The sequence below is a fragment of the Mustelus asterias genome, chromosome 9 (assembly GCF_964213995.1).
Source record: "Mustelus asterias chromosome 9, sMusAst1.hap1.1, whole genome shotgun sequence".
NCBI classification, from domain to species: domain Eukaryota; kingdom Metazoa; phylum Chordata; class Chondrichthyes; order Carcharhiniformes; family Triakidae; genus Mustelus; species Mustelus asterias.
This window is the reverse complement of record NC_135809.1, coordinates 47520460-47534734: the sequence shown is the minus strand read 5'-3', so window position 1 is coordinate 47534734 and position 14275 is coordinate 47520460. Positions and strand designations below refer to the sequence as shown.

Below are 14275 nucleotides of genomic sequence, written 5' to 3'. Positions count from 1 at the left end.
TCCGAGGTGCTTTTTTGCAGCGTAATCAACTCCGCACCGATTTCTGGTGCGGAGTTGGTTATCATATGGAAATTGTAATTTAGCAAGCCTGGGATGGTATATTCCAGGCTCATCTCCCCCCCACCCACTGGGAGTGGGCAAGGGGGGGGGGTGCCCCTTTGGCAGTGCCAGCCTGGCACCCTGACACTGCCCAAGCAGCAAACTGGCAAATCAGGTACCAGGCAGTGCCAAAGTGGTGAGCTTGGGGGCGGGGCGGGGCCAATTGGCGTGATTGGTGTGGCTGCCACTCTGCAAGTGGGATCGGTGAGAGAGGGAGGGAGGAGGCAAGTGGGACTGGCCATGGGGGTGGTACTGGGCATATTCATTGGGGTGGGGGGGTCAAAGTTGGGGTGGTTGGGGCGATTGGAGCTGGCCTGGGGGGGGTGGTGGGTCCAGGAGGCCAGCGATTGGGGTGGGGAGTTGGAAAGGCCGATGATCAGGGGTGTTTGGAAGGCCAGCGATTATAGGCCAGCGATCAGGAGGCCGGTGAAAGGGGGTAGGTGGGGCCACTGCGCATGCGATGATCTCCTCACTGACAGATTGGCACAGTGGCCCGCTCGGCACTATGCTGCCGGCCTCTCGGGCAAGAATAGGCCTCGCCTCCTGCTTTCCAGAGTGAATCACACTGAGGCAGTCTGCATTGCTCAGAGTGTTGGAGATTCATTCTGGTAAGTACGCCCAAAAAACAGGTGGGAAATACTCTCATTTTCCCACCTGTTGGGCACTTAGTTTTGTTTTGGGAGAATTCCGGCCAAAATCTTCTCTTTTTTTTCAGGATTGCAGACATTATCCCACCTGTTGTCTTATGTTCTTTAATTTTCTAACTGTTAACCTCTTAACCTCTTAAGTCAACATAACTCCAATCTTTTAAGTCTAATAGACTACAAGCTTGTTTTAACTGCATTTACTCCAGGGCTGCTTTTACCAGTTTCTCAACCAGACCACCATTTCCTACAGCTAAAACTTTAATTTAAAAAAATGTTACATTCTAAAACACATAAACCATGAACTAGATATTTGCAACATCATAATGTTACTTCTGGAAAGTATTCATTCCCATTTTTTTCTATGACAATGGCTCAATGTAAGTCTTGTTGCATACTTGGGTTTATTTTCAATAAATACGATGGTAAATATTTTCTTGAGTCCCCTTACAATTAAGGTTTTTGCTTGTATTTTCGTTGCTCATTGGCTCTGTATCAGTCTCTGGGAGTGATTCATATATACTGAATCCTATGTATTCATCTGTTTGGTAAATAACTTCAAACTAAATTACAAATCAAAGTAGAAGCACATTTTTAAAGCTCTGGATTTTCTACTCTGATCAGAAGAACTGCAAAACTGATGATGTAAAGCTCATGAGGTTATGAACTCACCAAGGCTCCTTAAGCACCATCTTTTAAATCCACAACCAAGGACAGCAGATAATTTGGAACCCTCCAAAGGGAGGGTTCCAAAGTATCTGCTGGAAGTCCCCTTCCAGATCACTCACCATCCTGATTTGCAGATATATCACGGTTCCTTCACTGTCGCTGGATTAAAATCAAGGAACTCTCTCCCTATCAGCACCGTGGGTGTACCTACACCACAGGGACTGCAGTGATTCAAGAAGGCAGCTCACCACTGCCTTCTCATGGGACCTTAGGGACTGGCAATAAATGCTGGCCGAGCCAGTGGAGCCCACATTCCATGAATTAATTTTTTTTAAATGAAAACATGGAATATTCTAACTAAAAATGCATGAGCCATTTTGTGGAATTTGTTGCTATTTAAATATATACAGATACAGGTTAATATCCGTCCCTATCACTATCAATATGCAAAGTAATGTAAAAATGTCTGGGAAATTGCTTACTGTTTCATTTACTTTCATGAATTAGCCATCATGAATTCTGATGACTGAGATGATCTTTCAAAGGTACAAAAGTAAACATGTATTAAATCCATGGTAATTTACTAAAAGTTTATGATTTATTTAGCAACCATTTTCCACATTGCCGGTATCATTTAATCTAATGCTTGAAAGTATGGTTATATTGCTTTCTCTTACAATATATGACTTTTTAGCTTACATTTGTAAAAGACTGTTAAAATAGTATAAAATCAATTGTGTACTAATGGTATGTGTGATAATTTACTAGTTAATCACTTAACTTCCTGCATTTGTGGTTCTGGTGTGTTAAACATGATACACAAACAACAGCCCGGAACAAAATGAATGTGTATTGGCAAATGAGAATTACTGGTTACAACAGTTTACTAGACATGAAAAGAAAATAACAGTCATGTGTAAAAAGAAACATACTTTAATGATAAATGGGCAAAAAGTGTAATGTTGGATTTAGCAACAAATACACAGGCCAAGCTGGAGAGGATAAAAACAAGCACAGGTACCAATTCAGCAGTAGCATGGTGCAGTGCCCTTCTTTCATTCTTCGGTAGATTTTGTGATGTTGCGGTGAAAAAGCACTTCTGACCAATTAGCGCTTTACCGAATAATCTTTCTTTCTCCCAAGATGGCTGCTGCTGTTTCTGTATTTGCGTTGACTCATAAAAAAGAAATTTGGTTGACTTTATCTCCTCTGGGAAGCAGAGGTGGTACACTGGTGATAGGCCATGATAATGACAGAGGTGGAACTGGTCAATTTAAATAAAACAGGATGACTGTTTAAATGCAAGTTGCTGGAACTACTATTGAGTTGACGAGAAAGAGAAGAGGACAGGGTGGGACTGTCTGAAGCAGCACTGGTGGCACAAGTCTAGTTAGCATATGAAGCTTCGGGCAAACAGCAACGTGTACATAATATATATGAAACTTCAAAGAAAAACGAGGAGGTTTTATGTCAGATTTCCTGAATGATGCAGTCCATAAAGCAGAAAAATATATCAGCTCAGCAACAGTCCCCAAGTTCAGCACTCTGCCATGCTGAAAAAGCGTTGAATTTTCCATATGAAAGAAAAGTATGTGTTCTGTAACCATTCCCATTCTAAGGAGGTCGCTACACTTTCTAATTGGGTACTGTATTTCATGTGGAGACATTCTTTCTTTCCATTCAAGATGTGCTTGGACAAATCAATGGCAAATTCACTGTCACAGTCAGATAACCTCTGACAAAAGCCCCATCAATGTTATGGTCCCCCAGTGAAGGCGCCTGGGAATACTTCAGCCTCCCTTCTTACCCGCAACAAAGCTGAACGAAGGGAAAGAAACATACTAGTATCTTAAAGAAAGAAAAATGTTAAGTCTAGCTCTCCCCCTCTGAGAGAAACAGTGTGATAGTTGTAGAAATTATATAGTATTGATACAAAAGGTTGATAGTTCGTCAGAAGTTGTAAAAGATGGCTCCAATATTTTAGTTCATTCAACCCTACTCCAAAACCCTGCTGCAAACAATCAAATCTCCCCACAGACTATTGTTCACATTGCACTTTGCACATTTCTTTGTCCCAAAAGTTAGCAATGGCACTATTTCTCTATCAAAAGGTCAGTGAGCAAGTACAAGCACCCACAAGTCAGAAGACTATTAATACAAATAGAACAATACAGTAAATGGGTAAAATAGCCTCCCAGACTTACTCAACACACCATCCCATCCAGAAGGAGAAAGCAAACAAAGCAACCGCTCAGATTGGACTTTGCCAAATGCAATTCTCAATGTATGTTCAGGCCATTGTATTCCTTTCATACTTAAATCTCCTTCCAAGATGCAGCTTTGATGTGGAGTAAGAAGAGTACAATTAAGTGCAAATTCAAACATGCTAAAGCCTATTTAATCTCGAGAATCTTGCATTGCAACACAAGTATTTGTGGGGGTTGCTCGTATTTATTTAGCTTTTGTTAACAAGTTCAGATCAACTTTTTACATCTGATTTGGCTTATATCACACTGCACCATTTCACCCTGTTGTTTTGTTTACATAATGTATAAAATGTTAAACATTAGTTGTGGGTATGTATTAAAACAAGCATACCACCAGTAATTTTTAAACTTTCCCTACTCACAGCACTGGATGGTGATTGTATATGAACTTATTTTCTTGCGAGTGTATAATGTGAGTACTTATGGCAGCACGTTTAACAGGGAATGGCATCTCAGGGCAGTTTGTGTGAGCATAGGATGTGGTGGAGAATTTGTACTAGGATGCCATTGGGCAACTTGAACTTGATACTGATGAATTCTCCAAAAGGTTTGTGTCAGTAAAAAAGATTAACTCTGCATTTAATTTTCTACATGCAAGAGACAGTTCCTTACAAAAATATTAAGCATCTCTTCCTGCTGGTTGTGACTTTTAACTGATCGAATACAATTCCCTTTTGTAAAGTTGACAAACTGTATTGTTTCCCACTCATAATCCTACTTCAATTTGCATTAAATTACTTTTCGTTCTAGCTTTCCAGTTCCAGTTCAATTGAACAATTTCACGGCTTCCTTACTATCATCCATAATTGAAGTTCATATGAGTAATGGATTTACAGTCAAACGTATTACTGTGCCCACCAAGGCCCCTGAATGAGAATAAATTGCATCAGTGAAGACAATATTAACTTCATCAAATGCTTTTTTATGACCAATTTAACATTTTGTGCAAAAATTCTATTACTCATCTTAGTTTAAATCTTCAAAGGGGCGAACATTTCAAAGTTGGACAATCATGTCCAATAGTTGCCTTGTTGGTAGCATCAAAGAGTTGGGAGAGAAGTTTAAGCATGTTTGAAAGAGAATGCTGCCAATGCAGGGAGTGTCATTATACTAACAACACAGCAATAACTACTTTGAGAGAGTGCAGCTATATGTCACAACCTGCTGTTTTTTTTGTGATATGCAAAGTTGCAAGAAAGCTTGCATTCATACAATGCCTGTCATAACCTCAGAACATCTCAAAACACTTTCATCAAGTGCTTTTGTGGTGCAGGCACCGTTGTAATGGTAGGAAAAGCAGAAGCCAATTTTCACACATCAAGATCCCGCAGAGTCATGAGGCAAATAACTAGAAAATCTGTTTTTGGTTGTTGGTTAATGGATCAATGTTAGCCATGGCACCAAGGAAACATTTATATCCATCTGAGGGGATATTCAGGCTCTGTTCAACTCCGCATACAAAAGATGCTGGCCGGAATTTTCTGCCTCTGTCTTTGGTGGGCGGTGGGGGTGAAGAATCCAACGGGAGCCCCAAATGACTTTTAGGCCGGCAGAATTCCCTGGTGATTGTCCCTGCCCCTGCCAATGCCATGAAAGGTCAGGAAAGCCATTACGATACATTTAAATACCATTAGCGGACTTCCCTGCTGTATTATCCTCCCACGTTAGGAATAGCCCCCCACCGACATGACGTCATGTCAGCAAGATTTACAACAGGTCCTGATAAATGGGAACCTGGTGAAGAGAACCTACTGGGATCATCCAGGTAAGTACAGCCCTCAGGCTGGAGAGGGTCATGTCAAGGCAGTGTTTAAGCACTGCTCCCTGTCAGGAATCAGTGCCAGGGGGCACTGTCAAGGGTGAGATTTGTGAGGGGGGTGTTCTGTTTCTGTGGGGGAATCCTTTTCTTGATTTTTATTACTTTCAGATTGGGGAGCCCATTAAGAAGGACTCCCAATCAGTTAGGAGCCAAGGTTGTTCCCGCTCCTCCAGTATGAGATCATGGGTCCCTTCCTTTTTTGTCAAAGTGCTTGAAACTTTGGCGTGAAAAGTCAGCAAAGCATCTAGCAGGATGCCCTCAGCTTTTCTGCTCAAGACAATACTTTGAAAAAGAATGAGAAAATTCAACCCAATACCTCTGAAAGCAGTCTTGCTGGGAAAGGAGTTTCGGGATTCTGATCTCATGACAGTGAAGGAACTGTTATATAGTTCAACATCAGGATCGTGTATGATTTGGAGGGGAACTTACAGGTGGTGGTATTTCCATGAGAGCCTGCTGCCCTTGTGCTATGAGGTGTTAGAGGTTAAAGGTTTGAAAGGTGCAGTTAAAGGAGCCTTAGTGAGCTATTGTAGTGCATCTTGTATATGGTACACGCTACTGCCACTGTGCATCAGTGGTAGAGGGAGTGAATGTTTAAGTTGGTGGATGAGGTGCCAATCAAGCAGATTAGTTTGTCATAGCTGGGGAGAAGTTTCTTGAGTGTTGTTGCAGCTGCACTCATCCAGGCAAATGGAAAGTTTTCCATCACACTCCTGACTTGTGCCATGTAGATGGTGGATGAGCTTTGGGGTGCCAGGAGATGAATTACTTGCTGCAGTATTCCCAGCTTCTGACTTGCTCTTGTAACCGCAATATTTATACGACTGATCCAATTCAGTTTCTTTTTAATGATAACCCCAAGAATGTTGATAGTCGGGGATTCAGTGATGGTAATGTCATTGAATGACAAGAGATGGTTGAAAACTCTATTCTTGGAGATAGTTATTGTGGACTATGTAGTGCAAATGTTACTTTCCACTTATCAGCTCAAGCCTAAATGTTCTTTAGATCTTGCCCACCTGTCATTCTGTCTCCTTCCGACCCACTTACCTCACCCACCTACTCACTTACACACTCTCCCATTCACTCACCCATTCAATCATACTCTGAAAAGCTTTGGGATCTTTAAGCACTTACCAGAATACAGCAGCTAGTATTGTTAAAAAGGGAGTGTGAATTCTGTCCTGATTCCCTTTGCTCCTCTCTGCATGGGTTCCAGTGCTGAGGGGAGTACCTCTGCATTGTGGATCAAAGCTTTGGCCAGAAAAATCATATCCAGGTAAGTGGGTAATTTTCTGTCTGATCAGCATTGGACAAAGCTGTTCTAATGCTGATTGGAAAATGTGGGCCATTATAATGGAGGGAAGGTCATTGATGAAGCAGTTGAAGATGGCTGGGCCTAGGGAGCTAATCCTGGGACTGACTTGATTGACCTCTAACAACCGCAACCATCTTTCTTTGTGCTACGTATGACACCAGCCAGTGGTGTTATACGTAGTTCCCAGTAACTTTAATTCTGCAAGGGCTTCTTAACACTACACTTGGTCAAATGCTGTTTTGATATCAAGAGCCGCTACTCTCAGCTCCCCTCTTGAGTTCAGTTCTTTTGTCTGCATTTGGACCAAGGCTGTAATGAGGTCAGGAGGCAAGTGACCCTAGCGGAACTATTCAATTATGTACACCCTTAGAGCAGAATCTAATCCTCAGCCAATGTTCAAATACACATACATCCTGCAAGAGATCTGGGCAGCAATCAGATAGGAACTGATCACTCTTAACCTCTCCACCTCAGCGAAGATGAAGCTTAGTCCCATCACCCTGAAAGAGTAGCCAATTCATCAATGTTCCAATAATTCAAAAACAGAAGTGATCACCCTCAGCCAGGGAATGGAAGATAGCAAACTAAAGAAAGAAGAGAAAATTGGTTTATTTAAAAAGAGAAAGACCTTTGATGCTATTTCCATAATCGAAAAGTTGACCCTTTTGTGTCATGCAACATCCTCATATTAGATTATTAATTAATAATAATTAACAGAATATTTATCTTAAGAGCTGAAAAAGACTTTTAAAAATCTTAGTGTCTTCATTTTCTTTGGATCATTACAATTTGTAGATGAACAAAATGGTAGACTGTGAAAAGGCGACACTGCTTACCCAGTTGGGTTCACAAGATCTGTCTGGACAATTTTCCTCTTTGTCCTGTAGAAGTGTCATATGCCCTACTTCTAATTGTACACCAAGGTCTTCAGTGTTTCAAAATGTCATTGTTCATCGAGCCAAGTTGCACTTTATTTACCTTAGCAAGTTTACAAACCTGAATGTGTAAGAGGTTAGCCTCGAAGTTCCAAAAAGCTTTAATACTCATCAGCTTCTAACCACATCCCTAGTATTCCTCTGCTGGTCCTACACAAAGAAGCTTTTCATATCTTCACTTTCAATTCCCATGATTATTTTTAAAAGCTGAGATCCTCCCTGCATGAAAACAAGTTGAGCTCCTTTAGCTATTCTGCTCATCAACCTAAAAACACAGAACAGCCCAGCAAGTCCTTCTTTGATTCCTATCCAATGGCTCAGTGCCTTCTATTTTATAACTATACAGTAACCAGAAACTGAAAACAATATTCCAGTCGTGGTCTCATTAATGTTTTATAGAGTATCAGTATCAAGTTCTGGGACTCTCTTCATTTCTGTAGATTCTCCACTTTATAACATTAATCTTTGCAATTGCTGTAATGCAATACGCTAAAGGTTTCAACTCACTTTATTTTCTAACTACCTCACTAACAAATAAAATCCCATGGTTTAAAATAATAGATTTTCATTAACAATATGCATCACCTTACATTTTTCAATGTTATTTTGAAATAGACTTTGCAATAAGCCATTTTGAATTATTTGGTGTGACAAAAACATAGAAACATAGAGTCTAGAAGCAAGAGTAGGCCATTCAGCCCTTCGAGCCGGCTCCACCATTCATTTTGATCATTACTGATCATTGAATTCAATATCGTGATCCCCCTTTCCTCCCATATTCCTAGATCCCTTCAGCCCCAAGAGCTATGTCTAATTTCTTCTTGAAATCAGACAAAGTTTTGGCCTCAACTACATTTTCTGTGGTAGTGAATTCCACACATTCAGCACCCTCTGAGTGAAGAAATTTCTCCTCACCTCAGTTCTAAAAGGTTTACTCCTTATCCTGAAACTATGACCCCTAGTTCTGGACTCCCCTATCATTGGGAACATTCTTTTTGAATCTGTCTAACCCTGTTAGAATTTTATAAGTTTCTATGAGATCCCCTCCCATTCTTCTAAACTCCAGTGAATATAATCCTATATAATATAATCGACTTAGTCTCTCCTCATATGACAGACCTGCCGTCCCAGAAATCAGCCTGGTAAAACTTCGCTGTACTCCCTCTATAGCAAGGACATGAAGCATCATTTCCAACATAGTAATATTCCCACAAGTAAATTGGTAATGAAGTTTATGACTGTAATGTGTGTTTTCGAACACAACAGTCTTGCAATATTTTCGATGCAATGATCCAACAAAGATGAAGATGCAAGAAGAGAGATAAATACGACCTGTTTGGGTGACCAAAAGGAAGACAAAGCTTTTTAAAAGGACCGAGACATGCATTTATTTTGCTAATTCTTAAATAAAAGTACAGCCAACAATTGTCCTGCAAACATCAGTAAAAAATTAATTGGTTCTTTGAAGAACAGGATTTTTATTTTCCAGAACTATTTGGATCTTGGTTCAATTGATTTCAGAGGTCTGGCACAGCAACATTCTTGGTTTGATTATATATTAAGGAGAACATCCTGAGCAGCAAATTGGTGTTGAGCACATCAGGAGCAAAATATAAAGAAGGAACATGTTGGGATGCATTTTCATTAACCTCACCACCCCACCTCCCCACCCCACTCCTTTCATGAGATTCAAATCTCAGTTAGTGTTTCAGATACTCCCCATAGAAAAGGAAGAGAAATTGAAAGATGTGTCATCAATAGGCCCCATTGTGACTTTCTTGGCAGCGAATATAGCGAAGAATAATGAAAAGTAAAAATGAAGCTAGAGATTTATTACAAATTCCCTTGAACTGTCACTCACATTTGCGAGGTTGAAAAAGATGTCTGGACTCAATGGGCCGAATGGCCTCCTGTACCATAAAAACGCGATGACTCCATGACAAGGAAATTTAGTCAGCTGAAGATTTCCGAAAACTCTCAGATAGGTTGTGCTTTGGGGTTATCCCACAATGTAAACTCTATATGGTTTCAATGCAAGAACAGAATTTGACCACCTGCAGCTACGTCTCAAATTCACATACTGAATTGTCTAAAGTCTATCATAAGACCGGCTTATACAACATGTTGTTATAACATGGGAGTTCAGCCATAGGAGTAGTAGCAGCAGCAATAGGAGAGAAGAAAAGACTAATCTTCCCAGAATATTTTGCCTATTTTCTAGTTCACTGTATCACTACCCATGTTGGTTAAAGTTAATCTCTTTGGAGATTTCAGGTAGTCAGCTCAGATGTTTATTGAGGCAATCCTGAATGGTGCTGTGGCAGGAGAATGATCTCATTTACATTAGTGCAAGTTTCAGTCCAGTATTCCATCCACAAACATCTTTGACTATTATAAAAGGGTTGCAGGCTATTAGTCTTCATTTCACTGGCTCCACTCTGGACGTCACTGCAGCTCACAAAACCCAGCAGTACATCTGCTTGAAATGGCCAAATCTCAGTTGTCTACTGCGGATGGGTTCCAAGTACTTGAAATGTGCTTGAGAAAAACCTTTGCTTTTCTATGACAAGCGTAATCCAAAATAGGTTACCAATAAAAATAATGAGAAAGGCGACGAAACTTTAGCAGGTCCCAAAGCAAGGATTAAATCTTACTTAAGAAGCATAAGGATAAAAGGAGAAATACAAAGAATGAAGAAGGAATGCAATTTTCCGAGTAAGCATCCAAATGCAAAGAGAATGTATTAGAAAATTTCAGTTCAATTGAAAACCAGTTTATTTTTTCAGGATTTTCAGTGAAAATTAGGATTGACCATTTCCCGTCTATCAAAATGCAATTAAATATTTGAGTTTTATTTTGGGAAGAAATGGTATGTGACAGTACATTTAGCATGAAATATTCTGTGATGTATTCATCAGAGCAGGGGCACTTGGTAGGGTAGATATTAGGAGGATGTTTCTGCTTGTGTGGAAGACTAGAACTAGGGCACACAGTTTAAGAACAAGAGATGAACCTTTTAAGACTAAGAGAAGGAGAAATCTTCTCTCTCGGATGATAGTAGGTCTTTGGAATTCTCTTCTCCAGAAAGCAGTGGTCATTTAATTTATTCAAGGCAGAGTTAGAAAGGTTTTACACAGACAAGGGAGTCAAGGGTCATGGGCAGCAGACAGAAAAGTAGAGTTGAGACCACAACCAGATCAGCCATGGTCGTATTGAATGCTGAGTAGACTCCTGCCTCTAACTCCTATATCATAGAATCCTTACAGTGCAGAAGGAGGCCATTTGGTCCATCAAATCTGCACCGACCACAATCCCACCCAGGCCCTATCCCCATAACCCCACATATTAACCCTGCTAGTCCCCCTGACACTAAGGGACAATTTATCATGGCCAATCAACTTAACCCACACATCATTGCACTATGGGAGGAAAACGGAGCACCTGAAGGGAACCCACGCAGACACAGGGAGAACATGCAGACTCCACACAGTGACCCGAGGCCAGAATTGAACCCGGGTCCTTGGCACTGTGAGGCAGCAGTGCTAACCACTGTGCCACCCGTGCCGCCCTTGTCCACTACATCCTTGTCTTCTGCTGCATACTTTATGAATTGCAATCCAACTGGAATAGGTTGTGCCACAGACAGTCCAAAGTGTGATCCCTCATCGGAGTTTTGAGTAGAAAGCTGGACAACTGAAGCAAAAACGTGTGTTTGGTATTCAAAATGGGTCAACACAACATCTAATCGAAGATCTGTATTTTTCACTTAATGCTACCTTTCATAAAACTCCATTATCAGAGCAGAAATAAACTTCTGCAGCATGAGCAATAGGATGGAAAAACCAGAGATCAGAATAATTTTGGACCCGAGTTTGTAACTGACGACCCTTTTCTTTAATTTTCTTCATTTCTGCCATGCATGTCAATCTTAAAAAAACCAATAAACGACAAATGTCTTAAGTAGCTCTATATAGTTGCAGAGGTTCAAATAAACGTATCACAGTACTCTATCACATTGTTGCACACATTTTAAGTTGTTGATGACTTTTGGCGTTATGTCCACTCCACTGACATGCCTTGGATTTTGCATTCATTCATAAATATTTAAAGCAGGAAACCTCATCTAAGAAAACATCTAATTGTCTTGCAAAATACAGATGGCACAGCATTACTCATATGGATGAGTTGAAACAATATTTGACTCTCTGAAGAGGCTTTGAACACGAGTTGTCAACTGTTCTTTATGTAAAGCGTACTCAGTTGAATAGGAGGAAGATTTGAATTGTGAGGCTGACTGTGAGCTACAATTTCAAGCCTACCCAAGGACTAATGCTGAATTATGAGTCGCCACCACTTTGCCCTTGAATCCACAACGAACTGCTCAACCCAAACTCACACGCAGGGCCATTTATCAAAAAGGACATTTTCATCGCGGCCTGGGCTGGGTTTGAACCCAAGCGGCAGAGGTGAAAGAATAAGGTTCAGCAGAGTTCATTCACCACCTGCCAGTTTTAATTCCTCTACAACCCCCCCACTCGCCCCCATCCTCCAATCGTTTTGAGCCAAGCTTGGCTTAAGAAAATAGAGCATTGGGGTGAGTAGCTACATAACAGACTGTAGAAATGGTTTGTTTAACGCGCCCCACAGCCCAAAAAGACCCGAGTTCAAGCCATACACTGTGAGATCTGCAGCACTGACAGAGAATAAGAGCTTTTCCCGCGGCAGGCCTGCCGATTGCAATATTGGATCCCCTTTTTTGAAAAACAAAATCTGTGTGGGACATTTTTTCTTTGTTCTCTCAATCGCTCCCCTTCGTGGCTGGCTTCAGTACCCATTAAGAACAGCCCCAGAGTAATCAACTGTCCTTAACAGGCGCTGACAAGAGTCCAATGAAGAACAAAGAGATGCAAAGGGAACTGAGGTCTGTAACAGAATAGTAGGGCACAATGACTGTGATAAGTGTCTTTTAGGTTGCTGTTTTATTTGTCTGGCCAGCCTGTCCTTCTCTCCACCTGCACCAATTTCTCAATTTCAAAATATCCTTCACCTGAACACAGATTAAACACCAGGAGATATTTGCTCTTTAAGAGGCAAAGCAATAGGAACTGCCTCTCACAGCTGCCCAGAGAAGTTATGAAGGTTTGCTAGGGCACGTTCAAGAATGAAATGTGAGGTTTTACATGAGATATCCTGCAAGCTTACAGAAACTGCAGAGGCAAAATAATTCGCCTCTCTCTGAACTCTTAAAAAAACATCCGTTAAAATTCTCCCCCACGTTTTTTTAAAATTTAGGATTGCAATTCAGCTTCCGCGATCTCATGGACATGTCCCGATAAGAGGAGCTGCGATTACTGATGCCCCCCTCGGTTCACCTCCCGTCTCGTCATTGAAATTGGGCAAGGAGATTGTCCATTCGGCCGTGTCCACACACACAATCGCCAACCACCAGCATTAGTAAAATTGTCAATTGAAGATTCAATAAAGATTCGGCAGCAGCCTCGATTTTCAACATTCCCATTACACCGGAATGCACTGTCCGTCTGTCTGCCTGTGTGCTAAGCCTTTTCTGTTCAGGCTTGAGGACATATTCCAAGCCCCTGTATACTGAAATGCTTTACAAAATCTCTCCGGGCGAATGTCAGGGGGAAATGTGACTTTCACTCCGTTTTTATTTTGTTAAATTAGATAAAAGACAGAACGCGGATCTGACAACTCACCCGCTTGGCAGATACAAAGGATTGCAAGGATCCAGAAAGACCGGGGCAGCATGTCCACGGAGCCTGGTCCGCCGGCAACTTGTTGGCTTTTGGTGACAGATTAAGTCCTTTCTGGTGCAGAGGTTGTTGTTATTTTCTCCGTGCCGGGCGTTTACAACAGGGGGAAGCCGTGCATGGAGCCGGTGCTTGAACTGTTGTGGGACACGGCAGCCAAGTGGCTGGAAGCCGCCTTCACCGTGAGTGACTCCAGAGAGAGTGAGAAAGACTGGGCACAGCAACTCAGTGTAACAGTGAGTGTGGGTGTGCGTGTGTGTGTGTGAGAGAGAGAGAGGCAGAGTGGGAGACTCTCAATGTGAATGTGGGCACTTGCCTATCTATTTCTGTGACAGCCTCTCAGCCATTGAATGTGGACACCTCACTCAGTGAGTGAATGTGGGAGAGTCTGTGTGAAGCCTGAGCTGTCAACTTTATGCCTGAATGTGATCTGCCTTACTCTTGTGTGTGAGAATTTCAGCTGCCTTTGTACCGGGAGGTTAGTGCCTGTCAGCCAGCTCCTTAACATTAGCCCAACTCCCTTATCGCATGATTGGAATTGGAGATCCCTATTTCACTGGCTCCACCATTGCTTACTGGATAAGGAGGGTCGGCGGTGGGTGTTGGGTGGGGGGGGGGGGGGGGAGGTCAGCAGTATCCGGAATCCAATTCAGAAAAGTGACACTATCAAAACGGCCAAGTGACCCTTGCATGTGGATTTCAGGATCCACCTTCACACAAGTGTGGTGGAACCCATGGGGAACAAGACAACAT

At 41.7% G+C, this 14275-nt stretch overlaps 1 protein-coding gene across 1 annotated transcript in view; it reads right to left on the bottom strand.

Annotated features, from left to right (window-relative positions):
• The window catches only part of LOC144499116 (receptor-type tyrosine-protein phosphatase zeta-like), a 256241-nt gene extending 242686 nt beyond the window's left edge, over positions 1 to 13555 (bottom strand). Inside the window, exon 1 of the mRNA XM_078221193.1 lies at positions 13469 to 13555. Coding sequence (XP_078077319.1) covers positions 13469 to 13520 — 52 coding nt within the window. The 5' untranslated portion in view covers positions 13521 to 13555. The remainder of the gene's footprint in view (positions 1 to 13468) is intronic.
• Between the last annotated feature and the right edge of the window lie 720 nt (positions 13556 to 14275).